The following is a 15,719-nucleotide window of genomic DNA, read 5'->3' as shown; positions in this document are numbered from 1 at the left end:
GTTTTTGGATGTAATGAACCATCTTCTAAAAGTGTACTGTTTAAACTGTTTGTTCTAATAGGGGTTTGAGAGATCATCTAGTTTTTAAATTGCTGAGTTAGGTCATATGAGCTTGCTTTTTGTATATTACTGAGCACAAATCTCCAAACTGGAAAGAGAAAACACAATTTTCTGTAGAATTTTCACTTAATACTGAAGGGATCTTCTCATTAAACCAGCAAGTGTCTTCTATATTAATTTTTTTTTTTTTTTTTTTTTCACTTACCATGTATTTTATCAGATTTGGGTTCATTATATTGCTGCCATTATCTTGCTACACATCATTATGCATCATTATGTACTGACATTTAAAGGCAGGATTCTGGAAAAAATGCTGTAAATATAAGGCCAAACAATTATGACACAATTGCAACCTTAAGGTTCATCTGCGAAGAAAATGTTTCAATAATAAAACTTGTGAGCTTCTCAATTTCCAACCCTATTCCAGATGCTCACCCTGACCCTGATCCTTTTACAGCCATTGGCAGCAGGGGTGTGTTACAGTGGGTGTTCCCATGAGCATCTGCAGTCCAGGAGGAATATGATATTTGTGATGATGGTTTTACTTTTATTGCTCTAGGATCTACTCAGGATCATATTTGTATGTTTGCTAACAACCTTTCTTTTTCTTCATTGGGCTGTAGTTCCAAATTACACCTGAATTTACAGTCTATGGTGGGGTTAATGGATGTTAGGTACTGTTCTAAGTATTATTCTAAGACCAGTTTTGCCCACCTCCAGGTCTGCATTTCTTTGACTGTTCACTGCTGAGTTGTTTACAGCTGTGGGGTCTCCAGGTCCTAGAGTGCACCTTGCCTCCAAGTACTGCTTACCTGTATGCCATATGCTGCATGCTGTGTCTGCAATTTTCAAGGCCTCTTTTACCATACCAGGCCTCCATTCCTTTAAATTACATCATAATATTAGAGCCATAAACCCATGCTGATATTACCAGCTTTTGAGAATGACAAATTTTTATATGAGAGTCTCTCAGACTCTTCTCTTCTTTCCACATTAGTGCCTTGGCATTTATTTCAGCTCTGAGTACATTGTACCTCTACAGTCCCTCCAGAACTGGCAGGTGCTTGCACTGCTCAGCCCAATACGCAGGGATTTATACTGATGTACAAGCTTAGCTGAATCTAATTAATATTTATTTAGTTTTTCTGATTTTCTTCCATTTATACTCCTAGGGATTTTTTTTCTACTCAAGAATACTTATTTGCCATAAAATAATGCATAACCTAGAATATAAATTTGGATTATGAAACGTTGTTATGTGGTCACTTGACAACATATCACACATTTTATCCATTTGACCAGACTGCATTTCAGGCATTAATCCAACTGAACCCTCTTGAGATCATTTGACAATTTGCTTAAAATTTTGTAGCTGGGTTAAAAAATCAGCAATATCAAAATACTCAAGATAAAACACCAACAACATACAGGTTTAAATTGTTTTATTTAAACAGCTATCCTCAATGGTTTTTTTCACTGCCCCCTAGCATACAGAAGGTATCAAAACCGATCTATTGGTAACTACTCAGCCCATTTTGCTGCTTCTGTGTTACTGTGATGTGCTTCTCTAACCCTGAGATTCAAGCCTTCTTTTGCTCTCACTTTCTGTTTCACCTGGTGAATCCTGCTTCTCTTCAATGTACTCAGTCCCTGTGCTCAGACTTCCCCTTATTTAGCACGTCCCTGGACTCTGTGGCTGCCCAAGGCTACACCTTCCCAGAATATATTCCTATAATTTACATTTCTTTTCAACCCTTACCTCAGTTATTGAATTTCAAGTGGCTGTATCTCCTGAAGATACATTTCCAAGGTCTTTAGTAGTCGTCTCAAGCCTAGAGCCATGTTTCTGAATACTGTTAAGCAATTTAGTAGGAATTCATCTCAGCCAAAATCCTCTTTCACTGTGACAGAAGTATCTCCCATTTAGACTTGCAATTTCTGAGGACGAAACAAAAGCAGATGTATATATCTTGAACAAACTCCTTTGTCAAAGACTGGAAAAATCAATTATCTTTTGATAAGACTACTCCCTATGTCAGTCAATTTCTTTCTTCTTGAGTAATTGTATACCTGCTTCCACACTACTACAGATTAGGAAAAGAAGATATATATGTATCTTTAACAATAATTAGCTGTGAAACTATGGAGACAAATGAATCACAGGCTTCAATTATTCAAATCCATCAAACTGATTTTGAAAATAATTTTGTTAAGGAATAAGAATTCATACAAATTAGTGAATTCCAAAGGTTTAAGCTGCTTGAGGAAATTAAAGGGTTTAAACAACAGTATATTCCCATCTGAAAATTTGAAAGTAGTGAAAGTTTTTCAATATTTTTGTGTTCAATATTTGCAGCTGTGTATAATATGCTATTGCTGCAAGCTGCATTTGCCCATAGTTATATATTGTTTATTTAAAGCTGATGTACAAAGTTGGGAGCAGTTTGGCACATATTTATGCAAGCCTTTTTTTCCTCACACATTTTTGACTGCAAACAAGAGAAAAGACTAAGCCACACATTATATAATTTGTTATGGAGGAAAGTGTTTGTGTATTCTCATGAAACCACATGATTTTTCAGCCCATACATATCTTTCACCATCACTCAGCTGGCTGTGGTAACACTGAGGAGAGAGGAGAAAGTTAATCACCTGTCATCTGCTCTAAAATGTATATTAGCAGAGAAATAAAAGAATGCAAACTTTCTGGTGGCTGATTTATTTCAGAATCTTCTTCCTGGATTCACATAACTAACTGAACTGCCCACTGTCAATATATAAATTATTGCATCTCTAATTTGTTCTAGTGTCAGAAGTATTCTTGAAAATATTACTGCCAAAAGCATAGGTAATAGCAAATATCATCACCAATGACAACAAGAAGTCCTGAATAGTGTTAGAATTCTTGAGGGTTTACATTTATTATGACAGTCATGATTGCTGAATACTGAGGTCTATTGTACAGGCATATTACAGCCATTTCTTAAAAGCTTTTTATGGAACTTTAAATTGTAGGTGAGTTTCTCTGTTTGTCTCTCAATATGTATTAGCCTAAAGCTTTTGGTGTCCAAATATCTAAATTCTACTCTTCATCTGCTGACTTCCACTCCTAAAGAAAGACAGGGAATTTAATAAATCTACCTAATATATGTAATGATGCCTTATATCTAGATACATCCAACATGTACTATAGGATTTTTCTGATTTACACTAGATTGTATGAGGTTCCACTGAGATAAATCACAAATAAACACAATTGTGGCTGCCCAAAAAAATGGGAGGCGTATCATTTTGCATAACTGAATTAAGAATAAAGCAACAAATATAACCTATATCACTTTGCCAAAGAAAAGTGTGTCAAGAAGACACTCAGAATAAACTACTATGTAAAGTAAACCTGTTAGCATAGATTTAGCAATAATTTTTGAAAAATAGATGGTTGATATATGTATTCTACTTCCTAAAATTTTTATTTATTGACCTATTTTAGTTTGGAATCACATATACATTTTAATTTTAATGAAAAAATATCTGTCCTGCTTAGTATATTGACTTGATCTGTTTTCATTTAGGATTTTAATCAGATGTTTCCCATTCATACCTTTAGAAACCATGTTGAGAAACATGCACAATGCAAATCCATGAATCTGAGGTGAGACTTCATCTCTAAGAGCTGTAATTCCTCAGAATTTGAAAGTATTGAGCTTCTCACAGAATTATGTAGGCCATCAGGAACATGCTTTAATTTGGAGTATGGACAAGACCTTATCACTTGATGAGCAGTTGAGGAATTGAATTCACCCTTTCTGAAGGAATTCACCTCAGCGAAAACTGTTTAATCATTACATGTTTGAAACCACCTTTCCAAAAAGTGTTTGGAAAGAAATAATATCAAACCCATCAAGTATAAGTGAATTCATTGCTAATGGACACAGATATTCTGTGTGGTGAACACCCTCAGCTGGCTGAAAAAAGAAAGATTATTTTAAATCTAGACATTTAATGATTGGCAGCATTGCTGTTCTTGACAAAAGTCATAACTGTCAATCTGAACACTGTAGCTGTTATCCTGATGCCCCAGCAGCATTTTGAACACCTTTCTACAGCAGACTGAGCCTCTAGGAAGTGATTTTAGGTGAGGAATGTTGTTTGATCTCTTACACCTCGGGGGTGCCCTGCTCTTGCCCAGGGAATAACAGCCCTGCAGAAGCCAGGACAGCCTGTGCACAGGCTGTCATCAGCTAGGGACCAGACAGTTCTGTTAGCTTACTCTGTGTTGTGAACACTATGTTAGCCAAGATAAGAGGTAAAACTAAAAGTTTATAAGGACTCTTGATGAGTTTTCCTAGCAGCACTGTGATTTTTTCTCTAATAGGCTTCCCTCTGATTGAAGCTAATGTTCTTCTCATTCATTTATCTCTAAAATGTCTGTTTTTAAGTATGGTGATTAGAGCTTTTCTGTAAAGCACACCAGTGAGCTTTGATGCTGCCTATTTGGTCTAAAATTAGGATTATATGCCTTATAATCTTTCATGGAGATTTTACTCCATGAAAGACTTAGATTTACAGTGCCTAAAGCAAATTTCATTTTGATTCATACTTTACTGAAACTTCATATACAGGAAAAACAAGGTATCATTCATCAGTTTTGGTTAGAAATGTATATGAAGATACAAACCAGTATTTTAAGCAAATGTCTCTTTTTGGGTGTGACTGAGGGAAAAATTACTTTTGTTGAAGTTGTTGGCCACAGAAATGCACAGCATCTAGGGCACATACTTTACCTACACTCTGATTTTATGGATATCAAAGTAAAATAGAAGGTTATGTATCAAATTTATGCAGTCAAGACAATTTGCCTTGCTTTTTTTTTTTTTTCCCCCCAATTTAGGTCTCAGGCCTTCAGAAGATGTACAAACATTTCAAATATGCATGTACTAGCTGGACTGATGTGCTGATCCCAGCTGCACTGCTCATTGCTTAAATATTGTCCTCTTTCTGGGGCTTGCATTTGATATCAGATTATAAAGTTCTATTTTCAACCTATTCTCTTTACCTTGCTTCTAACTCAACATTTAAGAGGTCAGTAAATGTGAACATGGATGTGAATGTGTTTATTTAAATATATTACAGCAAGAGCAACTGATAAAGACAAAATATGTACATATAAAAAAAGAATGTGGAAATAATTCCTGATTTGCACAACTTTTAACAGGGTTTGTATGCATCTTGAATAAAATTAGATAAATAGGTTTGCAAGTTGGAGGACTAGTCACTCACCTCTTCTGACCAAAGCTTGTTATATTGCATACATCCTCTTCTATACAGTTAAATCTTCTTGTATATAGATAAAGAAGTATTTCACAAAACCCATTGTTGTGAACACATCAGCAACTCTAGAATTCAATCCTTTCATGGTAGGCAGGTAAGGAGACCTCAGGTAAAAATGTGTGAGGTTTTTCTCACATTGTATCATTCTGCTTCTCTCTTCAGTCATTTGCATTTCTTACACTCTTCTCTCTGAAATAATGATCCCTTTAGTGCTTAGTATTTTCCCCATTCAAGAACTGCAATCAAGTCATCTTTTAATCTTATCTAACAAACAGATTGAGTGTGACATCTGGTTTGGGAACAATAGGATAAAAATCTCAAACCACTAATTCTCCAGAATTCCATTTCTTTACTTGGTTTGTCAAACTCATCAGGCACGGATGTTCAGGTGAAAGAATGTTACTCCTGCTTTTCACATAAGATGCTGGATACAGGGAATTATAAAGTAGAGAAATTTCGAAGACATATCAATGATTGGGGAAAAATTCCAACTCAAGACTGAATTCTTCCTAAAAGATATTGGTAGATTTCTCATGTGTTTTAGACTGTGAGTTAATATCTTATTTTAATTTAATACCCCTTCACAAGGAAATGCCAAGGGCAAAAGAGTAATAAGTTTTGTTTGTTTGTTTGTTTGTTTTTTGCTATCCTTGAAACTTGGATTTCCTTGATATGTTTCTCATGGTGTGATTGAAAATATTTCCTTATCCTTTCTCAGGCTTTTTTTTTTCCTCTTCTAGCTATTTTAGTCTTCTCTTAAATGAATATTGCACTATCTCTTTCTTTTTTTCCTTTTTTTTTTCCTTTTTTTTTTTTTTTTTATTTTTTGGCAGAACAATACCATTTTTCTACTTTGCTACAAATGAGCATAACATTACCAAAGGCACCTTTTTCATCTGGTTTTCCCCACTGGCCTTCATTATTGTATCCTATTTTGTTCATTTAGACTTTCCTTGTCCTGATAATCCCATTGAGAGCCATTTTTTAACAAAAGGCTAAGAAATGTTTGGTAATGGTGGCACAAAAAAACGTGGAGAAGTGAATAAATTCAGCAGTAGAAACAATGGCAGGAAAAACTCATTATTCCATTCAGCAAGTGAGACTTCACTTTCTGGCTTTCCTTTGGGTAGAGCAAAGGAGGTCACTGTTTTTCTTATTTTCCTTCTTCTGATTATTAATGTGGATGGGACAGGAGCACCCATTCTTGTCAAATATGACTAATAATGGAGGAAATAAATAGGGTGAGCCTTGATATATAACCTCATCTATGAGTACTGCTGGGATGCAATGTTACACTGAAGTAGAACAGGACAGCTAGATAGTAAAATGAATAATAAGAAATAATTTACCAATCCCCCTCATTTCATGTTGCAAATGTTCTTTTATATATGCACTAACACCAATTAATGTCCTTTTTCTGAGGAATGGCCTCCTTAGCTTTCTCCATTAGCAAGCACTAACATCTGGAATTTGCAATGTATTCTAATTTGGTTACTATGGTGATGAGGGACAGCAAAACATTTTTGAAAGATTCTTTGAATGTCCTCTAATGTTAAAGACAAGTGAATAATCTGTCATAAAAGATAGATTCAATTCATTTTGCCTTATTGGAATAACTATTTGTACTGAACTGAACAAAAAGTGGAAAATGTTTTGACCCTGTCCCATTAACAATTCTGGTATATAGTAGAGACAGAGTGTGATATTTCAATCTTCTGGTAAATGTTGTTCCACATACTTTCAGTTGCTTTAGATAGTTAGTCTATTCATAATTAAATTATTGGAGGTTCACATGCTTATCTATTAAGTGGTTTATAATTAATTATTTATGTTTATCCTGCAGTTCACAATTTGAGTTAAAAACATTTTATCATTTCAAAATTATACACATTTTTGTAAAGTATAATTTATTCTTTTATGAATGTCTATTTTTAAGTCAGTGGGTTCAAATGAGTAACAAAATGTTGAATCAATACATATTACTACTTCATAAGGGATTTATTACAAAGCTGTATTATCGCTACAGCAAATTGCTAAGAAATTCTTCTGATGTAATTTGTAAGTATGTATTAGGGAAGTGCTTTGAATCAGAGCATCAAAGCAAAAGGTATGCAAAAGGCATATTTGTTTAATTTTCCAGAGGTAAATGGAAATAAATTCTTAGGTGTTATTATTCTTCTTTATCGTTGATGTCACAGGATTAAAAAGAGTTAATTGCCAAAAATACTTAGACAGTTCATAAATATTAAGGTATGCAGACAGATCAGTTAAGCCCTACCTAGGGTCACAAGAATTTAGAAGTATATGGGAAGCCACTGGACATAAGGTGAGAAACTGATGAGTTCCAGAAATAACAGGGTAAGTGGCTGACAAATGTTCCACAGACCACCATGAGCAAGGACTGAATTTCACAGACAGTGAATGGAGAATTTTGTGAGACATGGAAATTTCAAATAATTAAAGAGGTTGACTTGAGGAAATTTTACAGATTATTTTCTTGCAAGGCAAACAGAGCCTGTATAAAAGTCTATTTTCTTTACTACTTCTGTGTTAACACCTCTCCTAGTGGTGAGTGATAGCTCTTCAAACTAGACTAGCCAGAAACCAGAATAACATCCAGATCTGGAACAATTCAATCTCTGAGCCAGCAAGTCAGTAAGAGGTTCAGGATCTGGATATGGTGATCACATAGACTTAAAATCCATGCTGATTCTTGAGGCATCCACTAATGAGGGTTTATATTTATATGTAGAAGATGGAGTGTGTCTACTCACACTAACTAGCCAGAGATGAGGAAAAAAATTTGAGCTGTCAGTGCTGCTTATGCTCGTGTGACTGCTGTTCATATTTATCTAAGGGATATAATACAGTTCTTCATGTTGATCCACATGGCCAGCAGGTTTGTAGTGTCTGTATGTGTGTGATTGTGTGTTTGCTTACTGAAAGCACATTCAGGCTTTGGCTGGATCTATAAACAGGAATGAGAAGAGCCCTCCTGGTGTGGGAATCTACTGAATTCAGCCTACATTAATAATAAGTGCTCTGAGATGTTCAGTTACTGTTCAGCATCTCATGGGACCATGGCTCCAGTCACATCCTTCCTTTGCTACAGATCAGGTTAGCCTCTCATAGAGATTCCTACCATTTTAATTCACCAAAACAAAGCATATGGGAGGGAATATATTAAGTTCTTTGGCTGTTAATCAGTGATAGCTTACAGATGTCCCAGGATGCAAGTGGAGCTTCACAGTGCAAAAAAAAAAAAAAAAAAAAAAAAAAAAAAAATTAGAGAAACACAATTAAAAAAAAAAAAAAAAAAAGATAAATAATAGGGAAACACAACATAGCAAAAAAAAGTAATGTAAAAGAGCACGTCAAGCATCACTCCAACATTCTGTATTTTTTATGTTTATTTGTTTTAGGACCATTTTGTGAAGAACCTGGTGATCCTTGTGCCTCTCAGCCATGCCTGAATGGAGGTGTATGCCAGTATAACCAGTCTGGATATGTTTGCAATTGCCCTTCTGGTTTTCTTGGTCACAGCTGTGAAATTGACATCAATGAATGCTCTTCTAGGCCATGCCAGAACAGAGGTACATGTATCGATTTGCCAAATGTAAGTATAAATGTTAGAGATCCCCATTTGATCAGAGAATCATAGAATTACAGCATCTCATCATAGAATGATTTGGGCTGGAAGGAACATTTAAATATTATCTATTTCCAACTTCTCTGAAGTGGGCAGAGACCTCTTATGCTAGATCAGGTTGCTTAAAATTTCATCCAACCTGACATTGAACACTTCAAGGGATGGGGCATTTACAGCTTTCCCCTTTCTCACCAATTTAGCAGAAATGATGATGTGTGGGGTGATGTCAGAGGTCTCACAGAAGTCAAGGTAAATATTATCAGTTGCTCTCAGTTGCTCTTCCTTTACCCATCAATGCAGTTGCTACATCATTGAAAGACACCATTAGACATGCATGATTTACCCTTTGTGAAGCCATATTGTGTTTCTAATCACCTTCCTATCATCCATCTGCTTTGATATATACCTTACAGGAGGATCTGTTCCACAAGTGTCAATATATTTAATTCTAATGTAAATTTTTTATGGGCTTTGCATGCTTCATGAAGAAACAGAGCATTTTCTCAATGTGTTATTTTTTAATGTTTTTATAATATTTTTTATTATAAAAACCCTCAAACTCCCCATTTCACACCAGTTGCTTGGTTATCACTCAAGGAACTACCCATGTTATTTTATTCCTTTTTTCCTCTTCCTGATAAAATAATCTGACACAAACACAGAGCGTAATGTGATGTTCATTAACTAGTGATTGTCTCGTTCTTGCTTTTCATGCCATTTAAGTTTTTTAATTCCCTTTTTTTCTTTATTTTGCCTTTTTGTAAAATATAGTAAATTCATGCAGAACTCACCAAGTTTTGATAATTAAGTCATACCTGGTAGTACATAAAAAAATCGTTGATGTTCTTTCATTAGCATGACTATTGCAAGTAGCAGTGATTATACATAATCAAAACAGTGAAAGAAGAGTTCAAAAGCTTAGTCAACACACAGCAGTGATACATACTCATACACAGATAGAAAAAGAGACATCTTAATCCTGAATAAATTGATAGATTTCTAAGTTATGTAACCTGTCTAAATATTTTGTCTAGTAAATATACCAGTATAAACTATTTTGTGCAATAGACAAACAGTTGCAGTAGTATTCCACATGCACAGAAATGTCTCAGTGGCAGTTGGTGTTTCCTGATTATACCTTTAAAACCAGTTCTAAAGAAACACCTAAGCACTTCCAATTTCATCAGGGGAACAAACCCCTTTACTTTTTCCTTTACTTTCTGATTTCAAAAGGCCTATGAAGAGTATAGAACAATAAGAGTGGTACTGTCAGCCTTAAGAAATATTTTTTTTGTAAAATAATTTGCTTTTCTTACTGTTCAAATTAGAGATTGCAGTAACTGACAGATGTCTTTCAGTGTTAAAGAGAGACATAGACTCTGTGCTTTATATTGTAGGAGAAAATGGATGTGCACGATTTTCTTTCCTCTTCTACTTAGTGACACTGGTTACTGATGTACCTTGTGTACTTTACTGTTTAATAGATGCAAACATTAGACTGGAACAAAATCAGAAATGAGGAAAAAACCCTAAATTAATTAATAAACTCCTTCTTGATTCAGTTATGAAATCACGAAACAAAAATCACAAACCATATTTCCATCTAGCAAACTCAAGTATGGTATAATCTGTCCTGGAAAGCCTGTTCTACTTGTCCTAAATTTAGTTTGTAACCTATCTGAGACTAGAACTGTTCTGTCTTTTTAGACTCCCTTATATGATGAAAAGTTGTCCCAGTTAGGACCCCACTGGTAATGGATGTAAACACCATTAGCACTAAATTTTGTATTGTCCTGGATACAACAAATCATTATTTCTGATTTCCCTCTCTTCTATAGGATGTGGCATGTACCTGTATGCCAATATTTACTGGCAAGTTCTGTGAGAAAATACTGAATCCATGTGAATTATTGCCTTGCTTAAATAATGCAACTTGTGTAGCTCAACAGCAAAACTATAACTGCCGGTAAGATGGGAAATTAATTTATTTCAGTATTTTGTTGGTTCACTTGATGATGTCACACAGATTGCAGAAAGAAAAGACAACATCATTCACAGAGAACACAGAAAACTTTTGTTTTGAAAAATATATTTATCTTTTGTATTTTACTCTTTCAGGTTTCTTATAAACTCTGGCAGCAATACGAAAAGATTTAAAGCATTCAAGGGCTGTAAATTGTTTTATTATTAATACTATAAAAATATAAATTTTAAAACACTGATGACAATTAAGACAGTTATATTACATGTGCCATTCTCTTATAGGGTGTATGAAGTTTGTGTTGTTTCTGAAAACATAAGGCACCCTATTAAATTTCTAGTTCACAGACACACATTAGTAAACTTTAAATTGATCCTTCAAGCAGGATCTGAAAAACTGTTTTATTCAGAAAGATTAAAAATGATCCATTTTAACATACCAGAAGTGATCCAATGTATAATTTAATTTTATTTTAATATAGATTTTTAGATTTTTTTCTATGGCAGTAAGGAATACAATTTATCCTTTCCCCCTTTGCTCAGCTTTTATCTTACAGCTTGAGTAAATTCTGATAAGCATTACTGAAGTAAATGTTTTTCAAATTTTAGGATATTAATAAAAGTAGAGAATTTAATGCTGTGATACAAAAAAAGCCTGACAACATATTATGAATGAACTTAGAAACTATAAAAAATAGAACAGACATATAGAACACAGAGTTATAGTGCATCAGCAGAGATTCAGTTGAGAGGACTTGAAATTAAAATATAAGTAGAACTGTGTTTATAATTTTCCCAAATAAGAAAATCCTAAAAATTTAATTTGTATTCATTCCTAAGTACATGTATACATACAATCACACAAGTTACATCTTCCCATACAGATATGTAAAGCACAGAACAAGTTATCATTCATTTTCAAATTCTTTAAACTAAGATATAAGCTAATAACTTATTATTATATAGCTAGTCTTGCCTACAATATATGTATATTAGTAGGAAATGTGTTGAAATTTGCATTAAAAACATGCATGACATGGAAAATTAATATCCAGATGTATATTACGTTTATCAACAGAAACAAACCAAAAAACAAGCAATAAAAAATTATCCTGACCCTGTTATTCATATTGAATAATCTATAATTCCACAAAATATTTGTAGAAATGGTCTGTATCAGGAACTTCATTGTAGCATGGAAATGGTTTCATAAAAATATCTATGGGAAAACACTGTGGTTGAAGTATCTTTCTTTAGGTAATATTATGTGAGAATAAGCATGGAAGAAATTATTTCAATGAATATAATAGAACCTAAAAATGGGCAATTAAGAACCCATTTTACATTGGAATGGGTTATAAGCTCATTAACACTGAGAATGCTCTAAAGGGGAGCTAACAACACAGAGAGATCACTGTGAATAGTGCTCAATCCACATCATTTACCTGAGCAACCAATTTGCTCACCAGACATTCTAGATGAAGAACTCCAGAAAGTGACTCATATCTTCCAGAGAGAAATGTCCAGAGCAGGTGACATGGCACATCTTAGACAAGTTCACAGCTTTCTTTGTGCAGTACAACCACAGAATATTAGAACAAAATAAGTATACAATTCTATCAGAGACTCATAGACCAGCCCAAGTCGAAAGGGACCTTGAAGTATCTCCTGGTTCAACCTTTCATGGGAAAGGGAGTTTAGATGAGATTATCTAGTAGTCTGTCCAATTGCTGATTGAAAATCTCCAGTGTTCAGCATTAGTTTTGCCATTCAGTCTCCAAAGGTTTTGATTATTGATTGCACTAATTTTTATGATTATTTTTAATAAATAAAAAATAGTGTTCTCAATTTTTGTGAAATTAAAATCTGTTTTCCACCACTTAAATGGAAATAGTTAATAAATATAAATATTTATGTGTCTTGAAAAGAGGCATTTAGGTGAGAGAAAACATTTGAGGTAGAATGAATTGCACATTTTTCAAGAAGATCTCATTCAGGAGTTTTGTTTGTGAGAGGTGCAATCTTGCCAGAGTGCTGAAATGCAAAGGAGGTGTTGACAGATAGAGAGGTAAATTCATGTTCTACAGTAGCTACTTGACTAACATAGGATTTCAGAAGACCCATAGGAGCAGTGGTTAGACAGTTTCAGTTTTCTAAAATCACAGACTTGGATGTTTTCTGCCTGTGATTCATGTTTTAATTCATTTTACCCAAAAAAAATCTCCCATTAATTAAGTTGTCTTGATTTGTGAGATTTGTAGCTGCTCATCAACATTTTAAGTTAAGATTTGATTCATTTTTGGTAATCATTGTCAAATACTGTATGTTATGTCTCTGTCTAGCCAATCCACAATAAGCTGCATGTTTCATACTACGTTTGGTGCAATACTAAATGTAATACTACTACATGATCCACTTCTAAAACATTTTATCGTAAATAAATGTAATGGTGTTTAGGTCAGATGCATACACAAGTTCAAACAATAGCTGAACTGCACTTTTTACTTCATTACTTTTTATTTTGCTTCCCCCTGTGCTGTGTTGTTCTCCTTATGCCCAAACTACTTTATTATATCCTACACAATCCCAGCTTCTTCTCAACACATCCTTCCTTCTCTGGGAAAGCAGTTGTTTTCCATTCTAGGCATACAACCCATCAGAATCAATTTAATTTTCCCCACTTCAGTTATGATGTATGACTATCTTGTATCCTAATTCCATCCTTTCAGTCTTGATATCACACACAACTTTGTGCTAGGAATCTAATACGTTCATTTTTTTCTTAAATGTCAAAATTTAAGGTGAATTCAAATAGGCACTGAACAAGCATATCCATCACTATAAACTATGGTTATTCTTCTATTATCCATGTACTTTAGGATAATAAAAAACAATCACAAAAAATGTGAAGGGCTGTTCTAAGAAAATATGTTCTGTTGGTGCCATCTTTGGAACTTTATTGTCAACTTTTTTTCTGTTAGCTTACATTTCCTTTTCCTGACATTGATAAGTTTATTGCAAAGCAACATAAAAGCACATATAAAAATTAGAAGAAGCTACTTCTATAATTGGCTTTCTAGATTATATAATTAAGGAAATAATCAAAGATTGAAGCAAAAAATCTGGAAACTCTTTCACTTCAGATCATTGGTAAAAACAAATCAGTAAAACAAACATTGTAATTGAGTTGCTCTGACTTGGTTTTAAATGTTATTTAAAAATTATAAGAAACTATGCAAAACCTTATTATTATTATTATTTTACATTCCTTTCATACTTAAATTTTACTATGAAAAACCCCTTTTAGCTAAAATACATGAACTAGAACTTTGTTAAAGATAGAATTTGCAGAAATTTTGAAGCCAAGTACTTGATACGGTAGAAACATGATTGCATGCACCTTTTTCAGGAGGAAGATGAGGATTTTGTGGTGCATTTGCATAGTGTCCTCATGTGGTTGTGTCCATACCAGCCTCAGAGCATATAACTACAGAAGGTTTTTCCATACCCATTTATCTCTGTTTAAATGGTCCTATGTATGAATTGTGGTTGGTTTCCAGGGATTTCTGATTGAATCCAAGCAGTTTAACACTTAACTAAGGTTAATAAAGTGACTTAAGTTTCTGGGCATGGTCTGTGCATTCCTCAGACTCAGAGCCATACCCACAGATAGACATTCTTGAGTGATTCAGAAAGTGTGGTTAACTCAGATGCTTTCTGTTGAATGTTGTCACCTAGGTAGTTGCTATGGAAAATTTATAACTTACTTCAGTATGCTGCATAACTGTGAGAAGCATCATGCATTTTGAAACAAGGAATTGGATAGGTTTTTTCTAAATGAGAAAACATAAGCAACACATCTGGATCTCATATCTATTAGGAGCAAGAACATAGGAAAACCAGAAGCAATTCTGTATAATCTTTAATAATTTCCAGCTTCTGGACTGAATAATTTGAAAAACAACCTACCTCTTAAAAACAGCTAAAAAAAATTCCCATCTATTACTTTTGGATTATTTCTCAAGCACAAATTTTCAGCTAGCTGGCCATTTCATTTTTCTTCTTCTTGAATCTTTTCTTTCCATGATACCAGAAATAGCCTTTAGACAGGGGAACATGCTGTGTCTGTAAGAACATAATGAGAGTATTTGACAAGGATTATCTATCTATCAAGATATAAGTATTCAAATATTTTTCTACATTGTTCCATTATTGCTTTTGAATAAGACTTCTTTACTATTCATTTGAATTTTATCCTTTTAATTTGTGTATAAGAGATTTTTTTTTAACACAGGAGGGCTACATCAGAAAAGGATTTTCTCCTACTAATAAGTGCTGACATAAAGCAGACTTTCTGTATTCCTCGTACATACATTAATTATCCATCACTCCATTGGCACCAGATGAAACTAAGTCACAAAAATAGAATGCTAGTTTTTTCTTTAAAGAAAATACTGAATTACAATTAAGCAAACACGTAAACAGATATGCATTGTTGTCTCTAGATTGCTCATTACATAATTAAGCATGTCTTTATTTTATATTTACACCACTCTTTATTCATTAGCAATGATTGATATTTCTCACTTATCACATTTTTATTTTTATTTTAAAGCATCTCTCTGATGCATAAATTGACCTATCCTTTCTAATAGTTTTCCAAAACCTTGTTACCTTGTCTATAACTGTTTATTAAATA

At 33.8% G+C, this 15,719-nt stretch overlaps 1 protein-coding gene across 1 annotated transcript in view; it reads left to right on the top strand.

Moving 5' to 3' along the window:
* EYS (eyes shut homolog) overlaps positions 1–15,719 on the top strand; it is a 674,079-nt gene that overhangs the window by 27,374 nt on the left and 630,986 nt on the right. Inside the window, exons 3-4 of the mRNA XM_056488606.1 lie at positions 8,814–9,007; positions 10,879–11,006. Of these exons, the coding sequence (XP_056344581.1) occupies positions 8,814–9,007; positions 10,879–11,006 (322 nt within the window). The remainder of the gene's footprint in view (positions 1–8,813; positions 9,008–10,878; positions 11,007–15,719) is intronic.

Source organism: Oenanthe melanoleuca, chromosome 3 (genome assembly GCF_029582105.1).
Source record: "Oenanthe melanoleuca isolate GR-GAL-2019-014 chromosome 3, OMel1.0, whole genome shotgun sequence".
NCBI classification, from domain to species: Eukaryota; Metazoa; Chordata; class Aves; order Passeriformes; family Muscicapidae; genus Oenanthe; species Oenanthe melanoleuca.
This window is presented reverse-complemented; position numbering and strand designations above follow the sequence as displayed.